Genomic DNA, 13817 nt, shown 5'->3' with positions numbered 1-13817 from the left:
TTTGGTGTAAGTCCATTCTGTTTCACTATTCTCAAAAATCACTTTCTCGATTTGTGTGGCTGCTGCTTCCAATTGCTTTTGTGAGTAAAAATTCCCCTATGATTGTTCATCTCGCTTCAGTCCTACACTGGTTTCTCTTCTGAAACTCAGCGTGATATGTTTGTGGTCACTACCTAGACTTCTGGAACCATGTTCATCTACGCTCATTGCCTCTAATCTATTGTACATTCTATGTGACATCAGTACATAATTGGCCTGACTCACACCTTAGCTAGCTCCAGCTCAAACAATCAAGTTAATTTCGCATAAGACTGTTCTGTTTCATTATCTTCAGAAATTAAGACATGATGCTGGGCTAGTCGTATCATAGAAAATGACAAAAAAAACTGCGCGAAGACGACGGGACGAGAAGAGGCACACGGACACACAAAGCGCAGAACTTCCAACTGTGGCTAGGAGTGATGAAAAGCTCGGATGTGCCCATCTAAGAATTCTATCTCTTTCCTAGATAGAGATAAAGAAGGCGAGTTGACACAATCATCACCCCAGATGGCCCTACATAGGACGAACTGGCCGTTGTTTTAATGAGCGCACTCTAGAGCACAGTAATCGACCTCTGCACTGTAAGAGCTGCGACAGCAGAGATTTCTGTCCTTATATGGAGAACACAAAATTTCTTTCCAAGGCAGAAACAAAACCACAAAGAGAGGTTATCAAGGCTTACTTCATCTCCAAAAGGAATGACAACTGTGTCAGCTCGCCATCTTTATTTCTATCTAGGACGGAGAGAGAATTCTTAGATGGGCAAATCCGGGCTTTCCATCAGTCCTAATCACATGTGGCCACTGCACACAATGTTTTTAAGGCGAAAGCCTCTCTTGGCTCATGAGTCTGCGCAAGAAGGACATGTACAACAAGTGTCCACTCCACCTGTCAATCGAACCAAATGAAAAAAATTAAAGAAAAAATTGAAATGAATAAAATTAATAAATGAAATATAAAAAAATGAAGAAAAAATGAAAAAATGAAACACGGAGGAAGAAAGAGAGGACAGGGAAAAGCTTTCGCATTTCCGGTCATAAGCAGACTTAAGTGCAAATGAATTTTTTGCGAGTGTACCTTGTTTGTCATGTTGATACCTTCCATAAGCCCCTATTTTCACAAAATAAAGTCAGTTGGACGTCCTGCGCTTTGTGTGTGCGTCTTTGTGCCTCTTCTTGTCCCGTCGTCTTCACGCAGTTTTTTTGGTGATCACACAGCAATTACTTTCTCAATTTGTTTGGCTGCTGCTTCCAATTGCTTTTCTGAGTAAAAGATCCCATCTGGTTGTTCATGCATGCGGCCAATGGTATATATGTGTTTCTTCTTCACAATTCCACTGAATTGTCTGTTAAGATCATCACCATCAGCCTGACTATGCCATATGCCCACTGCAGAGCAAAGGCCTCTTCCACGTCTCTCCAATTAACCCGGTTCTTTGCCAGCTGCACCCAACCTATGCTTGCAAACTTCTTAATCTCATCAGCCCACCTAACCTTTTGCCACCCTCTGCTACGCTTGCCTTCTCTTAGAATCCACTCCGTTACCCTTAAGGATCAGCCTTCGCATTACGTGCCTTGCCCAAGCCCATTTCTTCCTCCTGATTTCAACTAGGATGTAATTAACATGCGTTTGTTCCCCCACCCACTGCCATATGAAGTGAGGATGGTAGCCACCCATCTACAGGATTTTAACGTTTTAGAAGGTTTTTAGATACATTGATGATTTTTTAATATTTATTGACAATAGCCCGGCTAACGTTTGAACAGGACGTTATATCTCTTTTAAACCTATTTAACCAATATTTCAATCCACTTGAGTTCAGCAACGAGCTACCCGTTGACAACCAATTTCAGTTTTTAGATTTAATGTTAATATTCTTGGTAATGCACCTGAGTTGGTACTACTAACCCAGTGCCAACAAACCACTCCTGGCTTACTCTTCGTCCCATACGAAGCTGATCATAAAGGCAATTGTGAACATGTGCTTAATCAACACCATGAAAAAATCTTGTTCCCTCTTGATGTCCCTCAGCCTTAGCGAGCAAGCCAGGAGCCTTTCTTCGCCTGGATATCCTAAGGATGTACTGGTTTCAGTGGCTGAAAGCCTATTGAATCAATGTAAAAAGAGCCAATCCAAGCAGTCCACCAAAACAAGAAAGGCGGTGGTGATCCCGTACATCCGTGGCATTTTGAACAGGCTTAAGAGGGTTGCCAATAGAGCAAATGTAAGGTTGGTTTTCTCTGCCCCAGATAAACTGTCAGAATTGTGTAGGTTGACCAACCCATTTCTTAGGAGCTCAAGGGGATGCAACAAAAAGCATCAGAGTAAGTTTGTGGAGTGCGAAATAGGTGTGGTTTATAGTACTGTCTTGTGGTCAGATATATATCGGACAGACTGGCAGCAGACGCCTAAATGAAAGGCTAGCGGAACACAAGCGCAATGTGCCACAACCAGGAAACGGTCACCTGTCAGAGCACTGCCATGACTGTCCCAGCAAAACTTGCGAGCCTTTGTTCAGTGAGTGCATGGTTGATGCGAAGGGCAAAAACTGACATATGCATGAGAATACAGAGGCAAGATTGATTCGCAAGAAGGCAGCTGAGTGCGTAAGCACAACATCAATTATTATCTCGGATAAGGAAATGCCTTTTCTGGATCGAATTTGTCAGCGCATACATTGAGTTTTTCTTCTCTCTTTTTTGTATTCCCTTCAGTATTTATATGCTTCCGTGTCGTCAACAAAATTCAGTTGCAAGTTAACGCTTTGTACTGTCTCTCTTGCTTGTTTCCATCTTCTTGTGCGCTTTCCTTCTGGCCGAAGTCTGAAGCCCTTCTCATCGACCCTAAAATTTCACTTGCCAAAGTACCGAAACTTACAATCAATGGCCGTACCTTGGCTTGGCGGAATCAAGTCTGCCATCTGGACCTAACAATCGATAAGAATCTCTCGTGGATACGTGCAGAAAAGTCTCTCACAACTGATATCCATAGAGTTCGTACTCGCTGGTGGGCATGGATGCAACACCAATTAATTGGGCCACTGCCACCTCCTTCGCAAACTGGAAATTCCAAATAGCCCCTAGCATGACTGTGGCTGGAGTCCTCCCCTCTCCCTTCTCCTTCAATCGTATTCCTGAGGGGTTGCTGCCCTCTCAAGACTTTCTGCAGCGCAGGTATCTTCTACACAGCATTTCAAGATCTTTTCCTCCCCCAAGCACAGTACCTTATCCTCCTGCAAGCCACTTTGGAAGGCCTTCACAAACATCGTACCCCAGTGGCTCATCTCCAACAGGCTGCAGCCACACTGCTACACGAAGAGCTTCAGAACACGCTCCTCATTTTCACTCCCTCTTTCAAAATATCCACAACATGCAGGCCCAGCTTTCCAGCCAGTTCAACTGTCTCAGAAAATGCAGCTCTCGATCTAGCTGAAGACCTTATCGAACAACTCCGTCCTCAATGTAGTGTTTCCATCCTGACAGACTCCAAGACTGCTCTCACAAGCCTACAATTGCCAAAACACACCTCTTCAGCCGCAGCTTCCCTTAAGGCTCGCCTTCTGGCTCTACAGGACTCGGGCATTGACATTTCTCTACGATGGCTCTCTTCCCACTCCGCAATTCCGGGCAATGAAGCCGTCGACGCTCCGGCCAAATCTGCTCATTCTACTTCTATTGGTGTATCATCATCATCATCATCAACATCATCATCATCCTGACTACACCCACTGCAGGGCAAAGGCCTCTCCCATGTCTATCCAATTAACCCTGTCTTTTGCCAGCTCCGCCCACCCTACGCCTGCCATCTCTTGGAATCCACTCCGTTACCCTAAAGGACCAGCGGTTATTTTGCCTTCGCATCACATGCCCTGTCCAAGCCCATTTCTTTCTCTTGATTTCGACTAGGATGTCATTAACCCACGTTTGTTCCCTCACCCACTCTGCCCGCTTCCGATCTCTTAACTTTGCACTTATCATTTTTCTTTCCATGGCGCGCCGCGTTTTCCTTAACTTGAGCTGAACCCTTTTCGTTAACGTTACTCCACGTTTCTGCCCCATGGGTGAGTACCGGTGAGATACAGCTGTTGTACATTTTTCTCTTGAAGGATATTGGTAAACTGCCATTCATGATCTGAGAGAACTTGCCATATGCGCTCCACCCCATTCTTATCCTTCTAGTTATCTCCCTCTCATGATCCGGATCAGCTGCCACTACCTGCCCTAAGTAGACATATTCCTTCACAACTTCCAGGCTCTCGCTGCCAATTGTGAACTGTTGTTCCCTTGCTAGACTATTGAACATTACTTTGGTTTTCTGCATGTTAATTTTTAGACCCAAAGTTCTGCTCTGCCTCTCTAACGCATTGATCATGACTTGCAGCTCACCTTCTAAGTGACTCAGCAAGACAATGTTATCAGCGAATCGCAGATTATTTAGGCATTCTCTATTAACTCTTATCCCCAACTGTTCCCAATTCAGGAAGTGAATAGCATTGGCAAGATCGTGTCTCGTTGCCTGGAGCCCTTCCTTATTGAAATTTCATTGCTGACTTTATGGAGGTCTATGGTAGCTATGCAGTTCCTATATATATCTTGCAGTATTTTTACATAAGGCTCTTCTACACCCTGATTCCGCAATGCCAGTATGACTGCCGAGATTTCCACTCAGTAAAATGCTTTCTCGTAATCAATGAAGGCCATATATAGGGGTTGGTTATATTCGGCACATTTCCCTATCACCTGATTGACAGTGTGAATATGATCTATTGTTGAATATCCTTTACGAAAGCCTGCCTGATCATTTGGTTGATTAGTCTAAGGTTGCCCTGACTCTATTAGCGATTACCTTAGTAAATAAATTGTAGGCAACGGACAACAAGCTGATCGGTCTGTAATTTTTGAAGTCCTTGGCATCTCCTTTCTTATGAATTAAGATTATGTTTGCGTTCTTAGAGCTTATGGTACGGTCGAGGTCATAAAGCATTGCCTATACGTATACACGGGTGGCTAGTTTTTCTAGCACAACCTCCCCTCCTTCCTTCAACAGATCTGCTGTTACCTGATCCTCACCAGCTGCTTTTCCCCTTTCCATTGCTCCTAAGGCTCTCTTTACTTCCTCTTTCGTTACTGGCAGGATGACGCAGTGTTGTGCGCTACCGTCTCTGTCATTACCGTTCTGATAACAATAGTACTGTATAGATTTGTGCAGAACTCTTCGGCCACTTTAGCTACCTTATCCATATTGCTAACGACATCGCCCTTCTTGTCTCTTAATGCATACATCTGGTTTTTACCTATGCCTAGTGTCCTCTTCACCACTTTTAGCCGACCTTCGTTCCTTAGAGCACGCTCGATTTTCTCCATATTAAACTTCCTTATGTCTGGTACTTTGCACTTATTTATTACCTTCGATAGCTCTGCTAGTTCTATTCTGTCTCTAGAGTTAAATGCCCTCGAACTTTGGCTTTTCTTAATCAGATCTTTCGTCTCCTGAGACAGCTTGCCGGTATTCTGTCGAACCGTCCTACCGCCTACTTCTACTGTGCACTCCGTAGTGATAGCTTTCAGATTATCGTTCATTGTATGAACACTAACATCATCTTCCTCAGTTAAAGCTGAATATCTATGCTGCAGTGATATCTTGAATTCCTCTATTTGAATCCGTCTTCAAGTCTAAGCTAATTCGAGACCTCACCATTCTGCGGTCGTTACAACACACATTTCTGATGACGTCCACATCCTGAACAATGCCAGGTTGAGCGCATAGTGCCGCGTACCTTTGCACTGTTTGTTCATTCTTCAAAGCTGCCGCCACGCCACTTAATCGATTTCTTTGCGATGCAAGACGTGACCAGATTTATCTCGACTGATCGCATCCATGCAGAGCTGATTCTACACTGTTCCAGAATGTTCTAGTAACTTTGCAAACATTATCTCGAAAGTTCACTATCAGCTTTAAATTGAGCATGACCGAGAGCGCCGGGCATTCTGTTCGACGACCGCCGAGCACGCTTGTTGCTACGCCGCCTCCGAGTGATTCAGTCCACTGTGGGCGCAAGTCAGCCATTTTCGCAGCCTTTCTGCTCTCCGGACTGCAGTCACCACTTCGTGACATCTGGAGGGGGGGTTCTGGCTAGCCTTCAATGTTCCGGATGCCCTCTTCAAGTCATGATAACAGCCCTCTGAGCTTCACACTGGAGGACAATTCAGCAGTTAACTGAGCCAGCAGACGTCTTGAGGGAGAGAAGCCCGAGTTCGGGACCCTGCCGGACCGCACCCGACAACGAAAAGACGCTGCTACAAGCACCACAACCTCGCCAAAGATGTCGACACCGATCATACTGCAACAGCCGCGGGTGCCGCCAACTTTCAGTGGATCCTTAGGCGAAGACCCCGAGGAATGGTTGGACCAATTGAAGCGTGGGGCATCATTCAACAAGTGGGATGATGCGGCAAAAATTGGACACATTTTTCTCACTGGAGGGCTAAACATGTCCTTGGTACGGAAACCACGAGTTCTTCCTAACGACATGGGAACTATTCAAGAAGGAACTTTTGAAGGTATTCACCAGTGTCGTGAGGAAAGAAAGAGCCGAACGACTCCTCGAGTCCAGAATCCAGCTTCTGAATGAGCCCATCCGCTGTTACGTTGAAGAGATGAAGCACCTCTTTCGCCGCGCTGACTTAGAGATGACCGAGGAAAAGAAAGTTCAGTTTTTATTGTGTGGCGCAAAAAAACAACTCTTTGGCAGCCTCGTCTGCCAGCTGCCAAAAACAGTTGACGAATTCATGCAATCAGCCTGCAGGATCGAGAAGACCCTCGACGTCTGGGCTCAGCAGTACAACCGCCCTTCCTGTGTCTGTGTAATCTGTCCGAACACGACGACCACCACCAGCGAAAATTTGCGGGAAGTGATCCGTGAAATCGTCTGTGAGGAGCTACGCCGATTACTGCCATCCTCCCTACAGCAGCAAGCAGCAACTTTCATGAATGTGGTACGGGAAGAAGTGCAACAGGCACTTGGCACCCCGATGGCCACAGAACCCCCAAGCCATGAACTCACCGCTGCAAGTCACACTCCTCAGCCCCAACGACAACCTCTACATCTTCTCCTAGATGAAACACTTGTTCCTGAACGCCACCTCTCTGCCCCCGCCAGCCAAGCCTATCAGTGACGCTCAAGCCCCAGGAAATGCGACGCCTGGAAGACTTCCGACAACCAGCCGTTGTGCTTCCATTGCAGTGAGGCCGGCCATATTCTTCGTCACTGCCCGTACCGACGTATCGGTCTTCGGAGATTTGCCTCACGACCACGCTTCGGCCAACGTCTGGAGGAATTCGACAAATACCTGCGTCGAGGGGAGCACACGCCGAACCGCCTTTCACGTTCACCATCGCCGTCAACCTCGGGCTTTGCGTCGCCACGCTGCAGCTACGCAGTCGCGGTACGAGGAAGGTGTCCCAGCCCCTGTAGGGGAAACTAAAGACAGCAACCTCTGGAGGTGGGGTTGCTCACTAGCGAAACGCCGAAGATCTTCCACCAACCACACCCCATGAAGACGCTGAACCCGGCCGTTACGCCACATGAAGACACTACACTCGCTGCACCGACGCCGCACAAAATGACAACCCCAACCACGACGCAAACTGCCTTCAAAACGATACCACCACCCAGAAAAGCTTCGACAACAAGCCCCACTTGCGATTTCGCATACGCAACGAAGCCGTGCCCCGACGCCAAGTGCGACGTGCAACGCCAGAGCCAGGACATCTGACTTAGATGTGACTATCGACGGCTGGAAAGTTACCGCTCTTGTCAACACAGGAGCCAATTACTCAGTGATGAATGGAACATTCGCTACGCAGCTGAGGAAAGTCATGACCGCTTGGAATGGCCCACAAATTTGCACCGCAGGGGGCAACCTCATTATGCCATCAGGACGATGCATAGCGCATGAGACGGTCTAAGGACATACCTATCCTGCGACCTTCGTTGTGCTACGGCAATGTTCCCGCGAAGTGATCTTGGGCATGGATTTCCTTAGTGAGCATCAGGCGATCATCGACCTGCGATCCAAGCTCATCACGCTTTCGACAGACAAGGAAATCCCTTCGTTGAGAACTCTGGAAAATCACGTTGCCCTGAGTGTCCTGGAGGAAGAAATCAGCGTCCCAACCCGTTCAAGCGTTATCGTGGCCGTAGGCGCCACGAAAGCCATTACCGCTGATTCCATTATCGAGGGGAACATGCAGTTGCTTTTAGACCGAGGATGCAGCATCGCAAGAGGCATCGCAACATTTCCGCAATGGCTAGGCCGAAGCACTGCTGACTAATTTCAGCAAAGAATACCGGCGCATTAATAGAGAAACAACGATTGCTTTCTTCGACGAAATATCCGACGTACGAGACTCCTTCGCCCTCTCCGACCCATCCGCAGAAGATTCGCCTGACCATGAGAACTCGCCCACTTTCGACATCAACCCAGCCCTGCCCCGGAACAGATAAGACCAGATCCGCAATCTGCTTCGAAGCTACAGCGAGTGTTATTCGTCATCGCTGAAGGTCCGACAAACGCCAAATGCCAAGCATCGCATAATAACCGACCAGCATGCCTGACCTCTTCGTCAAAGCCCCTACCGTGTGTCACCGCGAGAACGACTAGCCATCCGAAACCAAGTCGAAGAAATGCTTCGCGACGACGTCATCCAGCCTTCAAACAGCCCATGGGTGGCACCGGTTGTTCTAATGAGAAAAAAAGATCGTGCACTTCGATTCTGCGTTGATTACCACCGCTTGAACAACATAAGAAGGACGTCTACCCCCTCCCCCGCAATGACGACACACTGGACCGGCTCTGCAATGCCAAGTATTTCTCATCGATGGACCTCAAGAGCAGCTACTGGCAAATTGAGGTCGATGAAAGAGATCGCAAGACTGCATTCATCACTCCGGATGGGCTGTTTGTGTTCAAGGTGATGCCATTTGGTCTCTGTTCTGCACCAGCGACTTTTCAGCGAGTAATGGATACAGTGCTGGCAGGCCTGAAGTGGCAAACTTGTCTGGTATATTTAGATGACGCTGTTGTCTTCGCCTCGAATTTTGAGGGGTACCTCAAAAGACTTTCAACAGTACAAGACGCCATCAAGTCGTCTGGCCTAACCTTGAAAGCAGAGAAGTGCCACTTTGCCTATGAAGAGCTGCTGTTTCAAGTTCACATCATTAGCAAGGAGGGAGTACGCCCAGACCCACAGAAAACAGCTCAACACAATGGCAAGACGGGCGAGTTGGTGATACATACTTAAGGGAAAATAGCGCAAAAGACAGGGACAGGTGAAGAAAGCAACAGGACCAGCGCTAACTCACAACTGAAGGTTTATTCACAGGAAACCAGGAATATAAACAGTGCAATCAAACAAGATAACAAAGCAAACAAACGTGTAGCTATGTAGGATCGAGAAACCGAACTTCACTATGATGCAGGCAAACCGACGGGCTGCTAACGCACAATCTAGTTTTTTTCTTCATATAGAACGCCTCCATAATCTCCCTAGTTAACTGCGTTGGGCGATTGTACAAAACATCACAGTGATGAAAAGAAGGGATGCAAGATTTGCAGTCTCTGACATGTTCAACTAGATTCGCAGGTTTGTTAGCCTCCAATGTATTAGCATGCTCACTTAGGCACGTGTTAATACAACGACCCGTCTGGCCAATGTATACTTGTCCGCAAGAAAAAGAAATTTTATAAACAACCCCTTCAGAGCATAAAACATACTTAGTTTTAGGTTTAATTCCACAAGTACTTTGGGATTCGTTTTGTTTTTCACCCTGTCTTTCCACCTTGGCACATAACCTTTTAAGTCTTTTAGGAGCTGGAAAGACAACCCCTATTTTATACCTGTTCGCCACTTTTTTCAGGCGGTGCACATACGATAGAACTGCAACCTTCTTCCTTTCCTTCTCTCTGTCTGATCAAGGCACACCAGCTGAAGTCTTAAGTTTTTTAGCCTGTTCGTTGAGCCTCTGAATAATCAAATGGTCACAAGATTTGGACAAAGCAGAAAACAACGATGAGACAACAATTCCTGTTTTTACTGTTTTAGAATGATGTGACTTGTAATTCAACAACAGCTTGCCGGCCCTTGGCAAGTATTTTCAGCAAATATGCCCCGTATGAACTTCCAGGCTCAAATCTAAAAACTGCAGCTTGTTATCAGCCGTGACCTCTGTGGTGAATTGCAGACCATGAGTATTTTCTTTAAACACTTTCAGAAGATCAGTCATGTGTCTAGGAAAATTAGTTTTATCAACAAATATTAAGAAGTCGTCAACGCAAAGGAAAACCCGCGACGCTATCCCGGCCAAGTTTGCTTGAATACCCCGATCTACGAAAGATAAAAAGGTGTCACTTAAAACCGGTGCCACCCTGGAACCAATGCAAACACCCGCTTTTTGCGTGAAAAGCTTACCTTCCCATTCAATGAATGTAGCCTTTACATAAAATAATAGTAAATCAAGGAAGCTAGCTACTGATATGCCACAAGCCCTTATAAATTCTTCTTCATTAATGTATTTAGTAATGTATTTAGTGTAGACGTGGTTGATTTGTTTTACTCTCTCCCTCCCAATGAAATGATGAGTGCGGTGGAAAAATGTATCACAGCAGACAACGATGAAGAAGAATTTATAATTTTTCTTCAAGTCTCTATTCCAGGGCCACAGCAACGGGATTTGAAGCCGCAGGCTCCTTTTCCAAGCCATGTAATCCTAGCAAGCCGAGCACCACGCCGGGCCATAGCTTGTACCCATTTTGAGGATACCGGTGGGTAACCGGCCGGCAGCGGGAGTCGAACCCACCGCCTCCCGAAGCCGAGGCGGGTGCTCTAGAACGAGGCCACGGCCAGATTTCAACAGTCTGGTCATTATGGCTGAATGTAGGCGCGTAGGCCTGCACCACCTTCAGCTTGTACTTCAAGTTAAGCCTAATTACAATAGCTGCCACCCTCTCGTTAATACTATAGAGCTCCTCTACGTTGCCTGCTATATCCTGATTAATGAGGAATCCCACACCTAGTTCCTGTCTATCCGCTAACCCGTGATAGCACAGTATGTGCCCGTCCTTTAGTACTGTATATGCCTCATCTGTCCTCCTAACTTCACTAAGCCCTATGACATCCCATTCAATGCCCGCTAGTTCCTCAAGCAGCATTGCTAGGCTAGCCTCACTAAATAAGGTTGTAGCAGTAAAAGTTGCCAGGTTCAGATTCCAATGGCGGCCTGTCCGGAGCCAGAGATTCTTAGCACCTTACGCTGTGTCACAGGTCTGACCGCCGCCTTGGTCAGATGCTCCGCAGCCGCTCGGAACTGAGGGTCGAGGGTTAATTGGTTTGTTCATATAAGGTTGTGGCCAAGTACTACACCAGAGTGGCCAAACCCTGTTCTGGTGAGAGAGTGCATCGTCGGTTCTGGTCATCAAGATCAGGCTGCACCCCAGGCCTGGTTATGCAATTCCATCGACATGCAGTTTTTTTTTTCTTTTTCAAACCCAATAGGGAATTGTGCGGCACTAGGATTCGAACCCCGGTCCTCTTGCAGGCGAGGCAGATGCTCTACCTCCGCCCAGCCTGCCGACTGATGTATCACTAGCAGTCAGACTCTTAGATTACCCCAAAAGACATTTACGTAACAATTACCCCGGTCCTCTTGCAGGCGAGGCAGATGCTCTACCTCCGCCCAGCCTGCCGACTGATGTATCACTAGCAGTCAGACTCTTAGATTACCCCAAAATACATTTACGTAACAATATATTCTCTTATCATCCTGATTCAAGAGTCTCCTCAGGTCTGCCCTTCAAGCGCCTCCCAGAAAACCTGTCACGAAACAAACGATGCCTTCTACCTCGTATGAGAATTGGTTGCACCTGGACCAGGGCCCGCAAGTTCAGCCACGGTCTAGGCCCAGACCCGAACTGCTCACAGTGCGGTGATACTGAGACCATTGGGCATCTCCTCCTCATCTGCCCTGTATGTGATGGGCACAGAAACATACTAATTCACAGCTACAGACAACTCGGATTGCCTGCAGAAAGTGAGAACCACCTCACCAAATGGCACATACTACAAGCCTGCCACCTCCTCCCTTTCTTTGACCATACAACCTTTTTCTCAGTCCAATGGCCTTAACACTACCCCTCGTCATATTCTCACATACAATCCACTACTTTTCCTACTCCACTCCATGTAATTCCCTTGTACACTCGCGCGTAATCCAATATCTCCTAGCATCAGTAGTTTGGCAATGTATGTGCCTCATACATTCATCTCCTCCCTTTTGTCCCTAACGACTTTCAGAAGGGTCACTCTTGTACAAATCTTAATCATTCCTTTTCACGTCACCATCCTACTTGACAGAGCGAACTGACACCCCATCACTCCAATACATAATGTCACCATACTCAACCTCACAATGCATACTGTCTTCCTCTCATCCCACTCTTCTTTTTTTTTAATTCATCTCGCCTGCCAGTGCTTAGCGTCAGTTACCTGTGCTTGCTGTCAGTGCACAATTACCACTGCTAGCTCACAATGCATACTGACTTCCCTAATGCCAGTATACAATGCTTTTGTGCGTGGGTGTGCTACCTACACAGTATTAATTCCATTCCTGACAGTGCAGAGTGATTTTTCTTTGTGCTATTTGAGAGTGGAAACGTGTCCTTTTGTGTGTTGGTGTACAAACTACAGTGCATACTGTCTTTCACTCGTGACATTGCATAGTGACACTTTACTGTGCTGACAGCGCAATTTTACCTCCACTCATGCCAATGCAAAGTTTTTGTTTGAGTGAGTGTTACCTCCAGCGCGTATTTATTCCCCCTCCTTCCAGAGCATAATAACTTGCCTTCATGAAACTGCATTTTTCTTTTGTCTTTGTGTGTGCCAACTTCATTCCACATTGACCTCCACTCCTACCAGGGAAGACTGACAATTCATTGTGCTGAATGCACAATCTTACCTTCAGTCATGCCAATGCATCATTTGTGTGTGTGCGTCTTGCCTCCAGTGTGTACTTATTCCCCCTCCTCCCAGTGCACAGTGTCTTCCCCACATGCTAGTGCATTATTCTTTTCTCTGTGGGTGTGCCTCCCACCTTCAGTCCACAATGACTTCTGCTCCTGCCAGAGCATCATCATCATCAGCCTGACTACACCCACTGCAGGGCAAAGGCCTCTCCCATGTCTATCCAATTAACCCTGTCTTTTGCCTGCTCCGCCCACCCTACGCCTTCCATCTCTTGAAATTCACTCCGTTACCCTAAAGGACCAGCGGTTATTTTGCCTTCGCATCACATGCCCTGTCCAAGCCCATTTCTTTCTCTTGATTTTGACTAGGATGTCATTAGCCCGCGTTTGTTCCCTCACCCACTCTGCCCGCTTCCGGCCTCTTAACGTTGCACCTATGATTTTTCTTTCCATGGCTCGCTGCGTTCTCCTTAACTTAAGCTGAACCCTTTTCGTTTAGCCCCAATGTTCATGCCCCGAAGCTGAGTACCGGTAAGATACACCTGTTGTACACTTTTCTCTTCAACGATATTGGTAAACTGCCATTCATGATCTGAGAGAACCTGCCATATGCGCTCCACCGCATTTCTTATCCTTCTAGTTATTTTCTTCTCACGATCCGGATAAGCTATCACTACCTGCCCTAAATAGACATATTCCTTTGCCACTTCCAGCACCTCACTGCCAATTGTGAACTGCTATTCCCTTGCTAG

At 46.8% G+C, this 13817-nt stretch overlaps 1 protein-coding gene across 2 annotated transcripts in view; it reads right to left on the bottom strand.

Moving 5' to 3' along the window:
- Positions 1-13817, bottom strand: part of MAPk-Ak2 (MAP kinase-activated protein kinase 2) — a 272929-nt gene that overhangs the window by 48896 nt on the left and 210216 nt on the right. Inside the window, exon 8 of one of the 2 annotated variants that reach the window (XM_077629574.1) lies at positions 11943-12065. The exons of the other annotated variant lie outside the window; for it this stretch is intronic. Coding sequence (XP_077485700.1) covers positions 11943-12065 — 123 coding nt within the window. The remainder of the gene's footprint in view (positions 1-11942; positions 12066-13817) is intronic. 2 annotated transcript variants of the gene reach the window in all.

Source organism: Amblyomma americanum, chromosome 7, assembly GCF_052857255.1.
Source record: "Amblyomma americanum isolate KBUSLIRL-KWMA chromosome 7, ASM5285725v1, whole genome shotgun sequence".
NCBI lineage: Eukaryota > Metazoa > Arthropoda > Arachnida > Ixodida > Ixodidae > Amblyomma > Amblyomma americanum.
Note: the sequence above shows the minus strand (reverse complement) of the source record. Positions and strands in the feature narration are given on the sequence as shown.